This window comes from Delphinus delphis, chromosome 10 (assembly GCF_949987515.2).
Source record: "Delphinus delphis chromosome 10, mDelDel1.2, whole genome shotgun sequence".
Taxonomy (NCBI): domain Eukaryota; kingdom Metazoa; phylum Chordata; class Mammalia; order Artiodactyla; family Delphinidae; genus Delphinus; species Delphinus delphis.
Genome location: NC_082692.2, coordinates 19,418,176 through 19,440,706, shown reverse-complemented (window position 1 = coordinate 19,440,706; position 22,531 = coordinate 19,418,176). Strand labels below are relative to the sequence as shown.

The 22,531-nt window shown below is 39.7% G+C and overlaps 1 protein-coding gene across 2 annotated transcripts in view; it reads right to left on the bottom strand.

Moving 5' to 3' along the window:
• MRS2 (magnesium transporter MRS2) overlaps positions 1-20,584 on the bottom strand; it is a 29,528-nt gene extending 8,944 nt beyond the window's left edge. The window contains exons 1-9 of one of the 2 annotated variants that reach the window (XM_060023559.1): positions 20,295-20,584; positions 18,388-18,461; positions 15,948-15,984; positions 14,596-14,708; positions 12,732-12,905; positions 10,691-10,821; positions 9,561-9,677; positions 1,230-1,382; positions 855-972 (exon numbers count right to left, since the gene is read on the bottom strand). In XM_060023559.1, coding sequence (XP_059879542.1) covers positions 855-972; positions 1,230-1,382; positions 9,561-9,677; positions 10,691-10,821; positions 12,732-12,905; positions 14,596-14,708; positions 15,948-15,984; positions 18,388-18,461; positions 20,295-20,484 — 1,107 coding nt within the window. In that variant the 5' untranslated portion in view covers positions 20,485-20,584. The remainder of the gene's footprint in view (positions 1-854; positions 973-1,229; positions 1,383-9,560; positions 9,678-10,690; positions 10,822-12,731; positions 12,906-14,595; positions 14,709-15,947; positions 15,985-18,387; positions 18,462-20,294) is intronic. The other variant, XM_060023560.1, reaches the window with a different exon arrangement.
• Positions 20,585-22,531: the final 1,947 nt, after the last annotated feature.

The window sequence follows — 22,531 nt, the reverse complement described above, 5'->3', positions numbered from 1 at the left end:
TCAGCCATAAAAAGAAACGAAACTGAGTTATCTGTAGTGAGGTGGATGGACCTAGAGTCTGTCATACAGAGTGAAGGAAGTCAGAAAGAGAAAAACAAATACCGTACGCTAACATATATATATGGAATTAAAAAAAAAAAAGGTTCTGAAGAACCTAGGGGCAGGACAGGAATAAAGATGCAGATTTAGAGAATGGCCTTGAGGACACAGGGAGGGGAAAGGGTAAGCTGGGACGAAGTGAGAGAGTGGCATGGACATATATACACTACCAAATGTAAAACAGATAGCTAGTGGGAAGCATCCGCATAGCACAGGGAGATCAGCTCCGTACTTTGTGACCAACTAGAGGGGTGGGATAGGGAGGGTGGGAAGGAGATGCAAGAGGGAGGAGATATGGGGATATATGTATACATATAGCTGATTCACTTTGTTATAAAGCAATTATACTCCAATAAAGATGTTAAAAAAGAATCCACCTGCCAATGCAGGGGACACGGGTTTGAGCCCCGGTCTGGGAAGATCCCACATGCCACAGAGCACCTAAGCCCATGTGCCACAACTACTGAGCCTGTGCTCTAGAGCCTGCGAGCAACAACTACTGAAGCCCGTGCACCTAGAGCCCGTGTTCCGCAACAAGAGAAGCCACTGCAGTGAGAAGCCCACACACCACAACGAAGAGTAGCCTCCGCTCACTGCAACTAGAGAAAGCCCGTGCACGCATAACAATGAAGACTCAACACAGCCAAAAATCAATAAATAAATAAATAAAGTTCTCTTTTTAAAAAATCCATTAAAAAAATTATCTTCAAAACATTAAAAACAACCTCTAGATTACTGAAATAATACATTCTCACCTCCTCAAGGGAAGATTCCAAATTCATTCCAAAAGCAACTCCCATTAGTCCAAAGAGCGAAAGAGAGAAGGTTCCCATGGTCAACTGTAGGTTCAACCTCATCATCACATTACGGTGGCTGGGGAGGAGAACAACTGCTTAGTTCAGAAGATCTTACCAACTACACGCAGCAAATTCACTAAATAATCTATTAAAGACCACATGGATTAAACATACACCTTAAAAAAAAGACACTTCCATGTAGTAATTACAAACGATAATGATGGTATAATTCTTTCCAAAATGGAAAAACAAAGCTATCCTTAAAAGCTTTATTACCGTGTATTATTTTATAAAGAAAAGACTTACTGATTGTTTTATACGAGGCCTTCTTACCTGTCCAAGTTGATGAATATGATACTCTGTGAATCATCAATCAGTGCCCTAAGTTCCCGAGCTGCATTGGAAAGATCCTCAGCTAATCGGTAGTAGTTTTCCAACAGCAACTCCATCTCTTCTGCATGGTCAATCCCAGCACTGCTCTTTTCACTTTAATTAAGAGTTAACATAATTAACATGCCCCCAATACATGCATTATACATTAAGTAGCACAGAACTTCCTGAATTAGTATAAAATATTCAGCTACCAGTGAAAAAACTACCCTTTGCCTTTACTATTATTGTGATTGAGGCCAGTCTGGAGTGGCTTTGCCAACTGACCCTAAACATGACACAGGTAGTTGAGGACACGGGTTCCATCCCTACACAGGCCTCACTGTATTCCATGGCCCTGATCCCAGGGAGGCTCTGCAATGCTACCAGTTACAGGAAAATGCAGACATGTGAATGCTGATGAATTAGTGCAAATCCCAAATCACTATCAGGTAAAACAAAACCAAAAATTAAAAATGAACATAAAGAGCATTTCCTTTCCAAGGTAAATATATAACATCATTTTCATATATGAAGTAAACTGTTTTTGAAAAATGTCAATACAGTCAGAGGCTCAAGATGGCGGAGGAGTAGGACAGGGAGCTCACCTTCTCCCACAAATACATCTACATGCGGAACGACTCTCACAGAACACCTACTGAACGCTGGCAGAAGACCTCAGACTTCCAAAAGGGCAAGAAAATCTCCACATAACTGGGTAGGACAAAAGAAAAAAAAAGAGAGAGAAAGCAACCGGGAAGGGACCTGCTCCCAGGAGGGAGCTGTGAAAGAGGAAAGGTGCCAGAACACTGGGAAGTCTCCTCCCTGGCGGGCAGATCAGCTGGGACTGGCGGGGGGTGGGGTGGGGGGGAGCGGAGCTTCAGAGCCTCGTAGGAGAGCACAACAAGCAGTTTGTGGAGGGCAAAGCGGAGAGAGCTCCACACAGTCAGCTGGTGCCGCTGCCTGGCACGCCCCAGCCCGAGACGGTCCTCCACTGGGGCGGGTGGGGGGTGGGGGCCGGGGGCTGAGGCTCAGGCTTCGGAGGTCAGAACAGGGGAGAAGACTGGGGGTGGCTGCCTGAGGGGGCTAGGGTGTGGTGTGCCACCACTGGGGGAAGAAGCCTGGGCCCCCAGAGAGGTAGGGCACCACTGCTGGGGTGGGGGTGGGGCATGAGGAGAGGGGTGGGGGGGCATAAGGAGAGGGGTGGGACCTCCACAGGAGCTTATTTCTCAGGCAGCAGGGCACCGCTTACATGAGCTCTGGGGGCGGGCACGAGCCACCACTGCCATCTCAGCCTCCAGAAGTGGGAGCAGCCTGCCAACGCCGAGGGTCCCGTGACCAGGCACCAACCGCTGCCCCGACCTCCTGGGAGCGTGCGCGGGGCACGCACCTGCTCACCCTCTGACAAGGGGATAATGGCCAGCACACGCTGAGGAAAGAGATGGCAAACATCCAAACCAAAGACAGCCCTCAAGCCAAAAAAATATTAAACCCACAAAAGCTAAGCAGGAATGCTCCCGCACGTAGATAGTCCTCCAAGCCTACAGTAGATAATTGTTTCTCCTAAACTCAGAGTAAGAGAAATATAAGCAAAATGAAGAAGCAGAGGAACCACTCCCAGTTAAGAGAATTGCCCTGAAGGAACAAACAATGAAACAGACCTCTTCAGTCTAAAAGACACGAGTTCAAAGAGGAGGTAATGAAAATACTGAAGGAATTAAGAAAGGCTATCAACAGAGATGCAGATTACTGTAAAAAGGAACTAGAAACTATGAGGATGAGCCAAGAAAAATTAGAAAATTCATTTGCTGAAACGAAAGCTAAGCCAAAGGCAATGAATAGCAGAATGAATAATGCAGAAACATAAGTGATCTGGAAGACAGAATAATGGAAATTACCCAATCAAAACAGTAGACAGAAAACCAAATGAAAGCAATATAAGAGACCTATGGGATAATATAAAGTGTGCCAATCTATGTATAACAGGGATTCCAGAAGGAGAAAAGGGGATTGAAAATGTATTCGAAGAAATTATGGCTGAAAACTTCCCACATCTAAAGAAGGAAACAGATATCCAGATACAAGAGGCACAGAGGGTCCCAAACAAGATGAACCCAAACAAACTTACACCAAGACATACTATAATAAAAAATGGCAAAAGTTTTAAAGATAAAGAGAGGATTCCAAAGGCAGCAAGAGAAAAACAAAGAGTTAATTACAAGGGAATCCCCTTAAGGCTATCATCTGATTTCTGGACAGAAACACTGCAAGCCAGAAGGGAGTGGCAAAATGTATTCAAAGTTTTGAGAGAGAAAAATCTGCAAAGTAAAATACTCTATCCAGCAGGATTATCATTTAGAATAGGAGGGGAAATACAGAAGTTCTCAGACAAGCAAAAACTAAAAGAATACAGCAATACCAAACCTATCCTAAAAGAAATATTGAAAGGTCTTCTCTAAATACAAAAGAAGATATAGGAAAGGGGAAATCACAGTTGAAAAGTAAATCACTTAAGTGAGCCAGTATACAGATCAAAAAGAAAAAACAAAAACCTAATGTGAAAGGATGATAAACACAAGAAACAGCAAAAGGATAAATATGAAGCTGTAAAAAAGGACATCAAAATCATAAAATGTGGAGAAGGAGAGTAAGAAAATGTAGATTCTTGTTTTTTAGAATGTGTTTGAGCTTATATGACTATCAGTCTAAAGCAAGCAGATATAGGAAGGGGTTAACATACTTGAAAAACAGGGCAACCACAATTCAAACACATACACTAGATCCACAAAAACCAAAAAGAAGAGAACACAAGCATAAAATAAAAGGAAATCATCAAACCACAAAAAGGAACAACAACAAAAATCCATAGAATCAACTGGAAAACAAGGTTTAAAATGGCCATGGATACATATGTATCAATGATTACCTTAAATGTCAGTGGACTGAATGCTCAAATCAAGACAGAGTGGCAGACTGGATAAAAAAACAAGAGCCTACAATATGCTGCCTACAAGAGACTCACCTTAGGGCAAAGGACACACAGAGATTGAAAGTGAGGGGATGGAAAAAGATATTTCACGCAAATGGAAATGACAAGAAAGCAGGAGTTGCAAAACTCATATCAGACTATAAAATAGACTTTAAAACAAAGGCCATAAAGGAAAAGAACATTATATAATGGTAAAAGGATCCATACAGGAAGAGGTTTTACAGTCATCAACATATATGCACCTAACATAGGAGCACCAAATCCATAAAACACTAACAGACATAAAGGAAGAAATTGACTGGAATACAGTAATAGTAGGAGATTTTAACACCCCACTCACATCAATGGACAGATCTTCTAGATAATCAATAAGGCAAGAGAGATCCTAAATGATGGAATAGGACAGTTAGACTTAATTGATATTTTCAAGACATTACATCAAAAAAAACAAAAAACAGAATATACATCTTTTCAAGTGCACGTGGAACACTCTCTAGGACTGACCATATACTAGGGCACAAAACTAATAACCTCAACAAATTTAAGAGTATAGAAATCATTTCAAGCATCTTCTCTGACCACAACAGCATGAAACTAGAAATCAACCACAGGAAAAGAAATGATTATAGGAAAACTAAACCATATGCTACTAAAAACCAATAGGTCAATAAGGAAATCAAAAAGGAAATTAAAAATTACCTTGAGACATAACAACAATGAAAACACAACCATACAAAATCTATGGGATACAGCAAAAGCACTTCTTAGAGGGAAGTTCATAGCGATACAGGCCTTCCTCAAAAAACAAGAAAACATCTCAACAACCTAACATACCACCTAACATACCAACCTAACATACCACCTAAAAGAATTAGAAAAAGAAGAAAAACTAAAACCTAAAGTCAGCAGAAGGAAGGAAATAATAAAGATCAGGGAGGAAATAAATTGAGATTAAAAATAGAAAGAAACATCAATAAAACCAAAGCTGGTTCTTTGAAGGGGTAAACAAAATTGATAAACCTCTGGCCAGGCTCACCAAGAAGAAAAAAGAGAGAACCCAAATAAGCAAATTAAGAAATGAAAAAGGAGAAATCTCAACCGATACCACAGAAATAGAAAAACCCATAAGAGAATACTATGAACAATTATATGCCAACAAACTTGACAACTTAGAAGAAAGAGACAACTTTCTAGAAACATATAGCCCACCAAAACTGAATCAAGAAGAAGTAGATAATTTGAACAGACCGATTCACTAGAAGTGAAATACAATCTGTGAAAAAACAAAACAAAACTCCCTACAAACAAAAGTCTAGGACCAGATGGCTTCACAGGTGAATTCTACCAAACATACAAAGAAGAACGTATACGCATCCTTCTCAAACTCTTACAAAAGACTGGAGGAGGGAACACTCCCAAAGACATTCTATGAAGCCACCATCACCCTGATACCAAAGCCAAAGATACCACCGAAAAAGAAAATCACAGGCCAATATCTTTGATGAATATAGATGCAAAAATTCTCAACAAAATATTAGCAAACTGAATCCAACAACATATAAAAAAGATCATACTCCACAACCAAGCAGGATTCATCCCAAGTTCACAAGGATGGTTCAACATATGCACATCAATCAGTGTAAGACACCACATAAAAGTAAAAAACCACATGATCATCAAAAGATGCAGAAAAAGGGCTTCCCTGGTGGCACAGTGGTTGAGAATCTGCCTGCCAATGCAGGGGGCACGGATTCGAACCCTGGTCTGGGAAGATCCCACATGCCGCGGAGCAACTGGCCCCGTGAGCCACAACTGCTGAGCCTGCGCGTCTGGAGCCTGTGCTCCGCAACAAGAGAGGCCGCGATAGTGAGAGGCCCGTGCACCGCGATGAAGAGTGGCCCCGACTTGCCGCAACTAGAGAAAGCCCTCGCACAGAAACGAAGACCCAACACAGCCATAAATAAATAAATAAAATTTTAAAAATGCAGAAAAAACCTTTGACAAAATTCAAAATCCATTCATGATAAAAACATAGTAAAAGCCATTTATGATAAACCCAAAGACAGTACACTCAATGGTGAAAAGTTGAAAGCCTTTCCACTAAAATCTGGAACAAGACAAGGATGCCCACCCTCACCACTTCTATTCAACATAGTATTGGAATTCCTAGCCACAGCAGTCAGACAAGAAATAAAAGGTATTCAAACTGGAAGGGAAGAGGTAAAATTGTCACTATATGCAGATGACATGATACCATATACACAGAAAACCCTAAGGACTCCACACAAAAACTACTAGATCTAATAAGTGAGTTCAGCAAAGTAGCAGGATATAAGATTAACATTTAGAAATTGGTTGCATTTCTTTACACTAACAATGAAATATCAGAAAGGGAATATAAAAAACAATACCTTTTAAAATCACACCAACAAACAAAAAAACCCTAGGAATAAACCTGAGCAAGGAGGTGAAAGACTTATATGTTGAGAACTATAAAACATTAATAAAGGAAATTAAAGAGGATTCAAAGAAATGGAAAGATATCCCATGCTCCTGGATTAGAAGACTGTTGTTAAAATGGCAATACTACCCAAAGCAATCTACAAATTTAATGAGATCCCTATCAAACTACCCATGACATTTTTCACAGAATTACAACAAATAATCCAAAATTTATATGGAACCATAAAAGACCCAGAATTGCCAAAGCAATCCTGAGGAAACAAAAACAAAGCAGGAGGCATAACTCTTCCAGACTTCAGACAATACTACAAAGCTACAGTAAGCAAAACAATGGATCAATGGAACAGAATTGAGAGCCCAGAAATAAACCCACACACCTACGGTCAGTTCATCGTCTACAAAGGAGGCAAGAATATAAACAGGAAAAAGTCTCTTCAGTAAGTAGTGCTGGGAAAGTTGGACAGCTGCATGTTAAGTCAATGAAGTTAGAACAAACCCTCACACTATGCAGAAAAATAAACTCAAAATGGCTTTAAGACTTAAACATAAGACACGACACCATAAAACTCCTAGAACAGAGCATAGGCAAAACATTATTTGACATAAATTGTACCAGTGTTTCCTTAGGTCAGTCTCCCAAGGCAATAGAAATAAAACCAAGAATAAACAAATGGGACCTAATCAAACTTACAAGCTTTTGCACAGCAAAGGAAACCATTAAAAAAATGAAAAGACAACCTATGGATTGGGAGAAAGTATTTCCAAATGATGAGACTGACAAAGACTTAATTCCCCAAATAAACAAACTGCTCATAAAACTCAGAAACAAAAACACAACCCAATCGAAAAATGGGCAGAAGATCTTAACAGACATTTCTCCAAAGAAGACATACAGATGGCCAGTAGGCACATGAAAAGATGCTCAAAATCACTAATTATTAGAGAAATGCAAATCAAAACTACAATGAGGTACCACCTCACATCAGTCAGAATGGCCATCATTAAAAACTTTACAAATGGGCTTCCCTGGTGGCGCAGTGGTTGAGAGTCCGCCTGCCGATGCAGGGGACACGGGTTCGTGCCCCGGTCCGGGAGGATCCCATGTGCCGCAGAGCGGCTAGGACCGTGAACCATGGCCGCTGAGCCTGTGCTCCGCAACGGGAGAGGCCACAACGGTGAGAGGCCCGCGTACCGCAAAACAAACAAGCAAACAAAAAAAACTTTACAAATAACAAATGCTGGAGAGGGTGCGGAGAAAAGAGAACCCTCCTACACTATTGGTGGGAATGTAAATTGGTGCAGCCACTATGGAAAACAGTATGGAGTTTCCTCAGAAAATTAAAAATAGAACTACCATACGATCCAGCAATCCCAGTCCTGGGCATATACACCTGGACAAAACTATAATTCAAAAAGATACATGCACCTCTATGTTCACAGCAGCACTATTCACAATAGCCAAGACATGGAAACAACCTAAATGTCCATCAACAGATGAATGGATAATAGATGTGGGGGGTGTGTGTGTGTGTGTGTGTATATACACACACACACACACACACACACACACACACACACGCACAGGCACACACACAATGGAGTACTACTCAGCCATAAAAAGAATGAAATAATGCCATTTGCAGCAACATGGATGCAACTAGAGATTATACTAAGTGAAGTCAGAAAGAGAAAGACAAATACCATATGATACGGATGCAACTAGAGATTATACTAAGTGAGGTCAGAAAGAGAAAGACAAATACCATATGGTATCACTTATATGTGGAATCTAAAATATGGCACAAATGAACCTATCTACGAAACAGTTGCCAAGGCGGAAGGGGGTGGGAGAGGGAAGGACTGGGAATTTGGGGTTAGCAGATGCAAACTATTACATACAGAATGATAACAACAAGGTCCTACTGTATAGCACAGGGAACTATATCCATCCTGGGATAAACCACAATGGAAAAAAATATGTGTATAATTGAGTCACTTTGCTGTACAGCAGAAATTAGCACACATTGTAAATTATCCTCCCTACCAAGAAGGATAAGTGGGAATGAAGCACTCTGTAAAAGACACTTATAAAGCATATTAGAGATAAATTGGTCTAAGAAGCAAAGAAAGCAAGAGTTACAAGAGTGATCAAGTTTCTGCTACTATATCTAGCTGCTATAATATCAAGCGTTATAGAGCCCTTTTTATCTTAATCGTTCATTAGAATATAGATAACTAATTTCTCAAAATGTTGAAAAATCTGTACACTCTACAGAAACTATGCACATTACAAAGGTGTCTGTATTAATCTCTGATACTGATCTGCGAAGTACAAAAATGAAATATTTGGGGTATTTAAAAGTCAACATTTAAACTTGGGTGTGCACAAGAAGTGTAAATGATTCCTAAATTCATAAGAGGTAAAAGGTTTACAAGATGAGAGCGTTTTTATATTAACCAGACTTACAGAATCTGTGCCAGTGTCTCTACTCGCCTCCCTGCACCCCACACCCTTTCCCTCCTCTCTCCCGCTGAACTCTCCAGGTAAGTTATCTAGGTAGATGTGTATGTTACTTTGGTGACCAGTCCTTTGAAAATAAAGGTAATGGTGCATGTACAGTCAAAGCCCAGCATACTGTTGTGTACACAGTGTGCACTTAGTAAGTCCTCATTAAATTCAATCAGATGCAGTATGGTACAGGAAACAGTGAAACAAATGGGGAGGAAAAGTGCCTACATCCTCTATCCCAGCAAAACGTTGTGTCCTCCCTAAAAAGTCATCCTGAAAAAGACCATCAACTGATCCTAAGAGAGAAACGAACAAAGCATGACTGTCTGCTTACAAGACCTGTGGGTCGCTCCACTTTGTCAGACAGAGCTCCTCCAGCAACTCTTCTTCATCCAAGATCTCCAAAATGGACTCTTTGAAGATTTTAATATCTGTTTCTAACTCTGACAGGCTGTAAGAGTAGTTACACAGAAATGATCAATAACATAAACCTATAAAAATAATTTCCCTACAAGAACAGTGTCTTTTTGGTGTCTTATCAAGTAGATCCACTTATAAATTCACGGTAAACACTGATTTGTAAAAAAAAATTTTTTTTATATTTACTATGCACTCTGAGAATCAATTCCCAATCCCAAAACTACATTAAGTGGTAAAATTAACCAATGATACAATTTTCAGCATATATTATTTATCTCAGAAACATATAATCACTGTGATTTAAGCTTCTGGGCTCAGAAATTTATCTTTACTCTTAATAAGCATGGCAGATGATGAACAGACTGTTTACTTTTAATTCATAAAAACATCCTAATATTTTCAGACAAAGAACTACTGATTCAGGAATTTTAACTGTTAACTCCTGAATGGATTTTTAGGGGGTACAAATCCTGAGGGCATGTTCATTCAGTCTGTAATATAAATTAAAATATTATCCTTAAATTCTGGAATGCATTATGATAAACAAAAAAACCCATGGACCTTGAAGGGAAAGAAAATTGGATTTGAGTCTAGATTTGCTATTTAGTAGCTGTTAAAGTTTAGACAAGTCACTTAGACCTCAGTTTTCTTATCTTCAAAATGAGGACCATGTCAACAGGATTGCTGACAGGATGAGATGACATCACACACATAAAAGAGACTGATACAGCATTTTATGCAAAATAGCTTTTCAATAAACATTAGTTTGTGTGCCCCCTTTAGCTCAACTTCCTACCTAGGCTACTTTCTTAAAGTTATGAAAGACAGTGAAAATCAAATATGGAAATGAAGGTACTGAGAGTAAGTCACAAAGTAAAAAATGTCATTATCATTAGCAAGACTAGTTGGTATTTTTAAAACAGCTAAGAGTTACACTAATTTTGGACCTGAATATACGTTAAACATTTCACTGTTAAGACTACTGAAAGAGAAGTTTAAGACATCTGTGTCTAACTCCCAAGTTGGTAAAGCACCCATATTTACCTTTTGCCATTTTGTAGTAAGATGTGCAGTTTGCTTCTGTCTATGGAAGAATGTTTGGGATCCACTAAAGCTTCCAATGTCTCAAGGATCAATGGTTGCAAAATGCTAAGTTTCCCCTGAAGAGTGTTGATCTAGATAACAACATGACCTTTCATAAGGATTAAAACAATCTTTTTAGAATACTCAGGGTCAGTGAATGCTCTGATTAAATACAGAAATCTGTAATAGCTAGGAAAGCTGGTAACATTTCAGAACATGGTCACTGCTGGAATGCCCATCCCAGATGATTAAAAACTAGATCTCCTAGGTTAAAAGATAACCATGTATAATGTTGTTAGTAAGCTCCCATTTGGTTGCCAGGGAATTAACTCCCATAAGACTCTTCTCCCTACAGACACCAGACACTTATAATGAAAGGAATGCAGGACTGATTAAAAGAAGAGCTGCCGTTCTTTGGTTAAAACATAAACTTGGGCTTCCCTGGTGGCACAGTGGTTGAGAGTCCGCCTGCCGATGCAGGAGACACGGGTGCGTGCCCCGGTCTGGGAAGATCCCACGTGCTGTGGAGCGGCTGGACCCGTGAGCCATGGCCACTGAGCCTGTGCATCTGGAGCCTGTGCTCCGCAACGGGAGAGGCCACAACGGTGAGAGGCCCGCAAAAAAAAAAAAAAAAAAAAAACAACATAAAAACAACATAAACTTTACATCTGGTAAACAATACCTATGTTCTTTGTAAATAGGATACAGTTCAAAACTCCTATGAACAAGGCTCTTTTGAAAACCAAAACATACCTTAGACTTTACAAAATAAACTTGAAAAGTCAAAAGTGTATTTATTATTCGGGTTAATATAGGCACAGCAGGAATCAATCAGCAGATATACATTGATACAGCTATACTAGTTCTTAAAATATTAAAATTCTTCCATACCTGTTGGTAAACAGCATTAACAGCAGCTGAATTAAGCAGTAAGATTAATTAATTCCAACATATACTGTCCATCCCAGCATTAGCTGCTGAGAGCTTAGTCAGTCTGTGTAGCTTGCCAGCAACCATTGTTTATACCTTCATTTCTTCCCATTTTTTCCCTGCTTAGTAACTGGCTTCAACGAGTCACCATCTCATTGGCTGGCACTAGCTGGTGCTATTGCCTCATTAACCTGAGTAAGGAACGGACCCATCTCCTACTCCCTCAGTAGAGCAAGGCAGACAAAGAAGGGTGCCAGGTTCCAACAACCCCCACCCACCTCATGTCCCCTTTACTCTCCCCTCTTCTTCTCCCACTCTGGCTAGCATGCTCATGGCACTGACTCTTGCATGTAGCCAGGTCCTGAACAGTACTATCCTGACTAATAGGGGGAAGAAAAGATGATGAAAGATTTGTCGGGGCCAGGAAAGCAGTGACCATCCTTGCTCAGAGCCTGACAGGATCCCCAGACACTCAATGATTATCAACTTAAAGGAGGAATCGTAAGAAGAATTGTACACGGTTTCTATGTCAAACTAGGTCTCAAACACAGGCATCATTTAGCTAGCTCAAACAAAGGATTACACACACAAACAAATCAAAGAATGATATGGAAACTAGCAGAATGATTTGATGAAAGATTTGTGCTATAATATTTATCATGTGCAAGCAGTTACACAACAATTTAGTTAGAGAATAAAATGGAGTACAGTTAAAACCTTTTGATATGTTCATTTATATATTTAGGATAAGTATTTTGAATTAGCATCCCTGAATACACTTATTAAAATTGAACAACGGATAGACAACCTGAAATGAGCTTCACTGAATGTCATAACATGACTGTCAAAGAGACTCTATGTATACCATACCTAGAGACTTTACATCTATTTGTTTGGGTCATAAAGTTTAAGAATTAAGTACTTTCTGCATATAAGACCCTTAGAAATGTTTTTATTTGGGGGGAGGGTGTGGTTAGGGAAAATGCTATTAAAACAATACCAATGTGTCTTCCTCCTCAATAGCACTGTAAAACCAGAAAACATTCAAGAATCTAAATAAAAACAGGCTTACCCGATACTGCAGGAGTGCTTCTATAGCTCTAAATTCAAAAGGTAAAGGGTATGTGACAAGTTGACCCTCTCCAGCCAACTGTGAAGGGAGCTCCCGGAACAGCCACTGCTCTAAATTTAAATTACGATAATCTAGTATCAGAAGACACTCTGGAGTTATCACAGCTTTCAAATACTGGGGAAAACAAAAACAAAACAAAACAAAACAATATATATACATATATGTACACACACACGCACATGTGTAAGTTGTAGAGTTGTAGGGAAAAAATAACCTTCATAAAATAGGATTTAATACTCTATTTTGGACTAAGTCTAAACCAAATCACTGTTCATTTGGTTTTTCAAAAAAAGTCAAGGCTTTTTTTTTTTTTTTAAAGAGAGGAAGCCTAAAATAAATCCAAGTCTTGATACCTCTAACTCAGCCTCAACAGAACTAGAATTAAACAAATTATGTATTTATTAGGACTTCCAGGGTAATCATGAGAAATATAGAGAACAAAGGGAACAAGATAAGGTCTTCTTAAAAGTCAGGTATTCAGCAGACTTTTAGAAAAGATTTAGTTTAATCATGATTAGTTTGGCTGAAATGGGAAAGTTTCCTTTTTAAAATATCACCAAGACACATTAAGCTAATTCAAAATGATAAAGATAAGATGTATCCTTAGCGCTCTAATTTAGAACACTATGAAATTAAAAATTTATTCTAAAAAGAAAGACTGACATCTTTTTGTCAGAAGAGTAACACAGAAGAGTAGCCTGTGGCCACTGTATTAGTGATATAAAAACCAGAAAATTTTCTTTCACATTTTCCCCATTTTACAGCTGACCCTTGAACAACACTGGCTTGAACCATGCGGGTCCACTTACATGCAGATTTTTTTCAGTAGTAAATACCACAGTACTACACTATCTGTGGTTGGTTGAATCTGAGGATGTGCAACAGCAGATATGGAAGAACTGTGGCTATAAATTATATGTGGATTTTTGACCGTGTGGAGGTTCAGCGCCCCTGACCCCCATGTGGCTCAAGGGTCAACTATAATATGAACATTTTTATTCAGAAAAGTTGAAAAATTACACAGTGAATACCTATACACATACCAATTCGATGATACAATTAACATTTTGCTAAATTTGCTTTATCACATACTTCTCTATCTCTTCATTAAAGAGGTACTGTTTTGAAGGGTGCTAGCTATTGATAATAAAAGCGAAGAATGTGTTTTGGAGAAAAATCACTTGGGAAAAGACTGCTTCCCTTTTTAATTTTTTAAAAAATTAATTCTAGATAAATTGACAAAAACCTGCCATCAAAGACTTTTTGAAGAAAGCAAGTCTCATGTCCACTGCAGGGCCGATACCATTGAGACCTGCGTCCCCTCATCTATTTCCAAACCTTAAACGTTAGCCCACCGAAATAACTTAAAGCTTTCCATAAAAATAAAAATTTAAATTAAGATGATAAACTTTAAACGATAGTCTTAGGCTATTTGGAAAACCAGAATATGTTTTTAGTAGCTGAAGTTACACTACAATGACACATAACTGTATACAACTGAAAATGTCTATTATAAATCAAGATTCTTTCTCTTATTTCAGAAACTAGAGACTAAATTCAAACAGTGAGAATGGAGACCAAAGTCAGATCTTTTCCATCATAAATAGAGCAGTGCCATGCCTGCTGAGTATGTGTATATAACCCATGTAAAATGAGTTTTACTCTTAACATGTTATATTATAAAATAGTCTATGTTTCACATAGCTATTTTTATTACGAAATTACTTTTAACCTAGTTACTGATCAAGATAGGAACTTTTATAAGACTGCAGCGGAGAAGTGTATATGAAATAAAATCCTTTACCTCCATTCTCATGATAATCCTATTGTTTCTGCTTGTGATGCTCATTAAATGCTGAAACCTCAAATCTCTGGCTTGAAGACCTAATTCTTGATATAAGTCAGTTTTCTTCTTTTCTATAAAAGAAACATGTTCAATAAAAAGAGGGGGTAAACCAATAAACCGAAAAGTTTAGATTTTTATATCAGAGTACCCCTCCCACCACCAAGATAATCTTCTATTACTACCAGAAACGAGAGCTAAACTGGGTCTTTTTAATACCCATTTCTACCTCAAAAACGTACTCAGGCTAAATCTGGTCAAACTAAATTTTCTTTTCTCCTTTTAACCATACTTCATAAAATTTCTCTGTACTTAGAAAAGCCCCTTGGGACCAATATAAAAACCATAGCTATACATCATTGGAATTTACAGTATCAATTTCTAGCTCTAGATTCATGGATTTTTAAATATGAACTGTATAGAACTACAGTTCTATTTTCTATTTTTTCCTTACTACATTATCAACTTCAGCATTTTAAATCTATGAACAGACAAGTTCAATTTTCTTTGTTCTTGGACTAATACAAAGTGAGAAAATAAAATCAGTTCTCACACTAGATTCTCCTACCCAAGAACTAAATTTATTACCTAAGAGAAAGCAAAACAGATGAAGAAACTCAAGAAATGATGCTGGTAGTAGTAGCATCTATTCTTGTAGTATCAAGCCACACCTGTGACAGAGCTCTAAGTAGAACAACCTTTCGAAGGAGATGCCGAGCCAAAAAACGCCCAAAATACTCCACTAGGATCTTAGCAACAGCAGGAACAGGACCACGGGGTGGAAAGGACATGGGAGACCTGAAACCTGCACCTGAGGTCACAGTAAAGTAATGCTTGGTTTCATTTAAAAAAGTAACCGTCCATAAGAGCCATCACTGGCAGAGTTCCATCTGACTGCCATCCAGTGCCCTGTCCCTTCTGTCTGCTGTCACCCAGTGCTACTGCAATAACAGTGGTATCATGTGATTCTCTGCCTTCAACATGGTACAGGAGGAGAGGGACATGAGGACCGGGGCAGTGAAAGAGAGACTAATGAAGAGAAACAAAAGGGAGAAGAGTGTTTCTCTCTCAGCTGCACACCAGCCTACGCTCTTAACATCCTGTTAGAGTGAAAGTGTCTCCTGACACAACAACAACACAGGTCAGGTGTTGCCAGTTCCAATTAGGACAGATGGGCAAATGCTGAAAAAGATCTCCTTCAACACATCCATATATGCAAAGAATATTCTACTCAAAATATTATAATTTCTTGACTTCCAGTGGGTTCACTCATTCGCTGATGAGTGATTTAAAAGAAAATTACAGATACTCACCAAAAGAAGTAACCTTTCCCCCTTTGTCAAATTTTGTCTGGAGAGAGATAATAAAATATTATTTTCTCCCAAATCAGTACACTATTTATGGTATCATATCATATGGTATTATAATCCTCCCAAATACTGAAATACAGATAAAAACTATAACTGCCCTTAAGTTAAATTCAGTTATGAGTTAAGGGTCAAAAACAAAATTCCCTTTCCCTTTGATAGGACAAATCTGACCTTGGATTAACTTTCTAACTTGGTTCCCCGGGAGATCTGATAAAGGAGTGTCAGTTGTGTTACCAGGCAACAACGCTTATGGCAAAAGTGTCCAATGACTGGTAGACAGACTGCTCTGGACTGGAAAGACTAAGAACAGACTACAGACACCTGTTGGGAAGCCATGGTTCTGCCTTTCCCGAGTGTAGTGGTTCTTCTAACTGACTATGCTCCTTCTGGGAGCCCTGGATGTGTCTCTGGGATGGTTACAAGATACTGGCACTAGAGGGCCTGGGGATTCTAAGCCAAGGTGGATCTCACACCCACATTTGAGGATATCCTCTCCTCGCACCTGAGCTGTCACACAGGGGGCCACAGGAGCCCCTGCATGGCTGTAAGGACTTCTTTTGAAGAGAAAACACCTAATGCTGCCCTTCTGCACTTCCTATCCTTTATCCTTCTGAACAGACTGGGACCAAGTGTGGCTTATCTTGTGAATCTAATTATCTATGGGAGGCTATGAAGTCTCTCTGGTGGGTGTTGCAGAATCAATAAATGTTTACAAAAAAGACCTCTTCTGATAGTTTGAAAAGAGGACACAATGCAGAAATTGTGCTTATTTCCTATAAAGCAGAGGGAAGGTTTTCCTGTAATACTTGTCCATAGTCAAGTTTGAAGATGTCAAATAATATTTAATGAATCACTAGGTACTGGGCTGTATTAATTACTATTAAATATGCATTTTCAGGAAGACACACTCTAAGATACAGTTGTAGGTCCAAGTCCTGGGTTATTACCATGGAAAATACACATGCTGTGTTTAGTAACACAATAAAACCTCACAATATATATTTCAGCTTGCTTCTCATGAGCAAAGATAAGATCAACCGGAATATATGAGTATCATAAAACATCAGAGTTCAAGGGAAATTTACATCAAGGGAAGCTTTATGTTTTGTGTAATACACACTAGCTTTCCTCCTTAAACTTATTTCACAAATATATACATCTGCTGCAGAAAATTTGAAAATAAAGATAAATAAAACTATTTGGTCACAAATTTTAGAGAAAACCATGCTAATATTTTACTGCATGTCCTTCCAGACTTTTTCCTATTAAATATATTTATGCTACACACACTTCTTTGCAGTCTCCCCTCCACTTTCAACTTAACAATGTATGGTGAATATTTTTGCATCTCAATATTTATATTTTTTCCTTAATGGGATTTTTTTGATTTAAAAAAACCATGAGATCATACAAACTGATTTTTTTAAAAAATGTTTACCTTGTAATATAACTCACATTATTTCAAATAGCATCAACTGATTTTAAGTGCTCTTGGTAGACAATGATTTCACCTGCAAAGAACCTTCTTTCAATACTTAACACCTGATTTTGTACTGTTAATTAAACTGGCTAACTCTTCCAGAACAGTGAATAAGAGTGATAACCCCCAGAACTACGTGTAAAAGTTATCTTGCTCTGTATAGTTGATAAAGAAAAGTTCTTATGTTAGTAAGCCTAAATAATAAGGATGATATATAATGGCTAATATACACTGAATGCTTACCATGCATGAGGTATTATTTTTAAGAGTTTTACATATGTGAGTTAATTTAAATCTCACAATTCTATAAGGTGGGTACTTTTACCCCCAGTATACAGATGAGAAAACTAGGGCACAGAGATGTTATAACTTGTCCAAGTCCATCCAGTTAGTAAGAGACAGAGTTGAGATCTGAAATTAGAAACTCTGGCTCAGAGCAAGCACTTTATTTTTCTCTCTCTAAATATGTGTGTGTGTGTGAGACACACCATTTGTGTTATTTTATTCAATTTTTTTTCTGAACAAAAGAGAAGGCTGCAGAGATCATGACCCTTCAAAGCATGCACTCTCAGGTAATACACTGTGCTGCCCTCAAAATGCTTCCGCATAGATTACGTTGCATAGCACAGGTTCAAGCCGTTTTGTAATTAACAGCCTTCAAGGACTTCTAAATAGATTTCTGGAGAAATCTTGAGTATTCAAATAGGAAGCTCTGAATTGTGATTTGAGCTACCTGTTCTAGTATTAAAAGATGAGCTCTATAGTCATTAGCAAAGTTTCAAGAGTGCTGTGAAGCAAACCTAGCTGGTACTCAGGTCACTGGCTAAGCAAAAGACAATGACTTATAAGGATTCATTATAAAACAAAGTAAGTAATATCATCAAACGGACCACACATACTCACCACAGTAAACATCGGGGCTACACTGGCTAAAGTGGCTTGAGAGACATCAGAAGTTCTAAACCGGTGAATTTCACCTGAAAAACGAATCAGAGAATTCCTTGTGATCATATGATTGGTTTTCATATGCAGCTAAGATACAATTCTCACAGTATGTGGAGGTCTTCAGCCTATTTTACTATGTTTTGAATCTTTTTCCTAGAAGGAAAATAAGAAACACTCTTGTTAATATTTGTAGGTGATAATGTTACGTTTGGCAATGAATGAGTAGCTTAGGTGAGGCATTAGAATAATCTATGGATTCCAGTCACCGCTTTTCCTTTCTAAGTATTATTGATATCTTATAGTAGGATGAACAAGTGTATAACAATGTTCTGAGATTAAAATAAAATGTCCATTCTTTTTTGCCTAGTTTAGAAAGGCTCTTCATGCAAGTTACATTGGTGCAGTTTAGAAAACATACATTCCAAGAACCACGTGACCTTTCAGCATTCCAATATCAGGATTATTTGACCTATAAATTATGAAACCTACTGATTTTACTTCTATGTACTAACTTCTTTTCCACACATATACTTTAGAGTGAACATACTTATGAAATAACCTACTGCACTGGAATGGAGACCACAGTGAACTGGAATAAAGACAAATCTTTATCTGAAAATAAACCTATTTAAAACATGTGATTTAAACTGAAGTGAGCTCTCCAGTATAACCAAGTAAATTTAATGCCTGACAAAGGACACTGTTCAAAATACTAAACATAAGAGGAATGAACAGAATTCCTATCTACAGAACGTGTAGATATATTCTCACTTCTGATCTTATTCCTTCCTATTACATACATTTAAAGACATGTAATTTGTTACCACCTGAGGTTTGTTGGTTCCCTTCTACAAAATACAAACTATGTTATGAGGGTCAGCTGAATAAAGGTTAAAGAGCTACACATCAGCTTTTGCTAATCAGTCACAAGTTAGATAAAATGTTACCATCTAATGCTTTGTCCTAAAACATTAGATGGGCTGAACCTGGGTTCCCAGGCATTTACCAAACAAAGAAGGGAATATGAAATGTAACCCAATTTGGAAAGAGTCTCCTAATGGGTATGAGGAAGAAGGTGGAGATGGTGAGTTACTTCGGGAGCATTTTGAGAGTACAACTGAGAAACTTACTTGAGGACGTTTTTTGCGAAGCCATATATTTTAATGCCTTTTGTTTCTCAGCAATATTAGCACCCACGCTGTCATATTTGTGAAAATGTCAACGTATTACCGTCATGCTCTATCATTCAGGGGAAAAAAAAATAACTCAAATTTCAACCCCTCTCCCCCCATCCCCCGGCTCCTTCTGGCTATCTGGTTACACAGTACTTGGGGGGAAAAAAGTCAGATCTTTCTCAAAAGCAACTCTTCCCATTAAGTTTCAAAGTCTTCAGCCTCACCTCTAGGTGCGTCCCCACCCCTTACCTGAGCAACTGGAAAAGGTATAAATGTGTCCGTCCATAAGGAAGAGACAGAAGACAGGGAAAATACTTAAAAAAATATTTCAGGTAGATAAGCCTAATCTTAGCTTCAGCACTATGATGACAGGTAAGAGCGAAACTCTTTAAAGTCTTTTCACAAGCGCACTTAGGCCTGGAGATTTGCAGCCGGGGCGGTGGGAAAGACGAGGCCTGTCGGGTCGGGCTCTAGCTGGGCACAAGGCGCAGTGCTCAGTCGCGTTCGGGGCTGGTGGGACGCAGCTCGGCACGCGGACCTGTGCAAGGGGACAAGAGCCGGGCGCCCAAGGACGGACCTGGAGGCCGAGGCCGGAGCAGCCACAGCCACGTGGGCTCCGGCGGTCGGGTCGGGGCCCCGGGATCACTGCAAGCCCGGCGTCCCGGGGCTGCGGGGCGGAGAGGGGAGTACCTGTCGTGGGGAGCCGGCGGGGCCCGTACAGCGGCGCGGCCCACCTCCTTCCGAGCAGTTGGGCAGCGCGGCCGCAGGCGGCAACGGGGCGAGTCCCGGGGGTCAAGCCCAAGGCCAGAGAGCACAGGGTGCGCCGGGGCAACCTCACCGCGCGGGGCTGGAGCTGGGCCAGGCTCCGCAGGCATTCCATGGCGCTGGAACGAGGAGCAGGCAGCTGCAAGACCCCAGCTCTTCATACCTGACGGTAGCGGAGCAGCCGGCACTTCACGACCCCGCGCGAGCGCCCAAGCTGCGGCCGCTACCTACCGGGCATGCGCGGAGCGCGCCTGCGTCTAATTTACCGCGCATGCTCGGACGGTGCTTTTGGGTGGGCATCTCGTGTCCCTCGGCCAATCGGAGTTTGTCTCCTGCACCTGAGTCTGTACCTGTAAAGCGAGTAGGGACCGGCTCGGGGGGGCGGGGCGCGTTTACCTGCGTGAGTCGATCTATCTAACCCAGATTCGACCCTTAGGGCTTTGGAGCCGTCAGGTCGGCGCGTAGAGTGTCGATCATTTCTATTAACTAGTAATCGTTAAATGTGAAAAAATACCCATCATGTATATAATGCTTTGCGGTCTCTGGAGCGTTTTCATACGTATGATGCAGTCTGCAATTTGGAAGTGAGGAAATTATGCCCATTCCCAACTCAATTTATATTTAAGTTTAATGTAGCAAAAATAATTAACCGTCATATGGAATGATATATTAAATTTTGCTAGTGAAGACCGAGGAACATAAACGCGTAGGATTTATAGTCCGTATTTAATCAAATGTAAGATAGTATCAATTTCAAGGTGCCATTTTATATACCACCAAGAAAGAAAAATCGCTGATAAACTTTGCTCTCTAATTATATCATTTAGGAGTCATCCCAATTTCAGTCTGTAAAATAAAGAAAAGTGAGGCTTAGAATTGATGAAATATAGTATATATACATCTTTTTAAAGTGTGAGTTAATAGACTTGTCCCTTACAAGGTAGAAATGCAAGGCAGACACAAGTTTTACAGATTCCCATTCAATCACTATGTATGAATACAGAGCTGAGGAAACACGAGAGAACTTTTTCCCCCCCTGTAGGGTATTGAGACTGAGGATGGATTAGGCGGCAGTAGACAGAGAGAAGGCTTCCAAAACAGGGGACATTTGACTTGAGCGTTGAGGGCAAAGGAGGACTTCAAGCAGTGTTTCCTTGGCAGTGGGATGGGGTGGGGTTTGGAAAAGAGCCCTGGGTATATAGTACATGGCTGGTAGATTTTTCATGTAACTAAGGGCAAAAAGGATGAAATACATCTTTCAAGAACATTGCGTGCCTTCAGAGACATTTCTTGGAAACAATATGTGATAACTTTTTTAATACTTAGTCCCCAGCATGAAGAGACAACTCTGTTTAAGATGACCCTTACAGAGCCTTAGAAAAACTCTGGGACATGGCCAGACACATGGCCTTAAAACTCATGTCAAGGATTTAGAATTTCATCTGAGAAGGGTGGGAGCTATTGTGGGGACTTTGAGCAGAGAAGTAAATCTGATTTATGTTTAAATGGATTGTTCAGGCTGTGTGGGGAAGAGATTACAGAAAGGTAAGTGTGGAAGCAGAGAGACGGTGATGATGGTTTGGGTTAAGGTGGAGGTGGTGGAGACTGGATGGGTTTGGTGCTATAAACTGAAGGCTGAGTTGACAAGATTTGCAGATGGGATGTAAACAAAGAGGCATAGAAGCTGACTCCAAATTTTTTGGCCTAAACAACTGGGCAATCATGGTGCCATTTACTGAGCTAGGGAAATTTGGAGAAGAGCAAGTTTAGATGGAGAGCAGATGATGGCTTGGCGTTTGGTTCTGGGCATGTTAAATTTGAGAGCTCTACTAGACAGATATCTAAGCATAGATATCAAGTAAGCAGTGTGGAGTCTGGGGAGATTTTGGAGCTAGATATATACATTTGGGACTATATAGAAATATTTAAAGCCATATGATTGGGTAAAATCTCTTAGGAGGTGAGACAGGAAAGAGAAAAGTTCCTGTGATTCGGCTCTAGGTCCTCCAACATTTAATGGTTAAGAATCGAAGATGGATCCAGCAGAATATGAAAAGCCATGGCCAGGAAGGAGAAGTAAAATTAGAGAGGGTGGGATCCTTGAAGCTAAGTGGAGAAAGTGTGTCAGGAATGAGGAAGTGATCAGTTATGTCAAATACTAC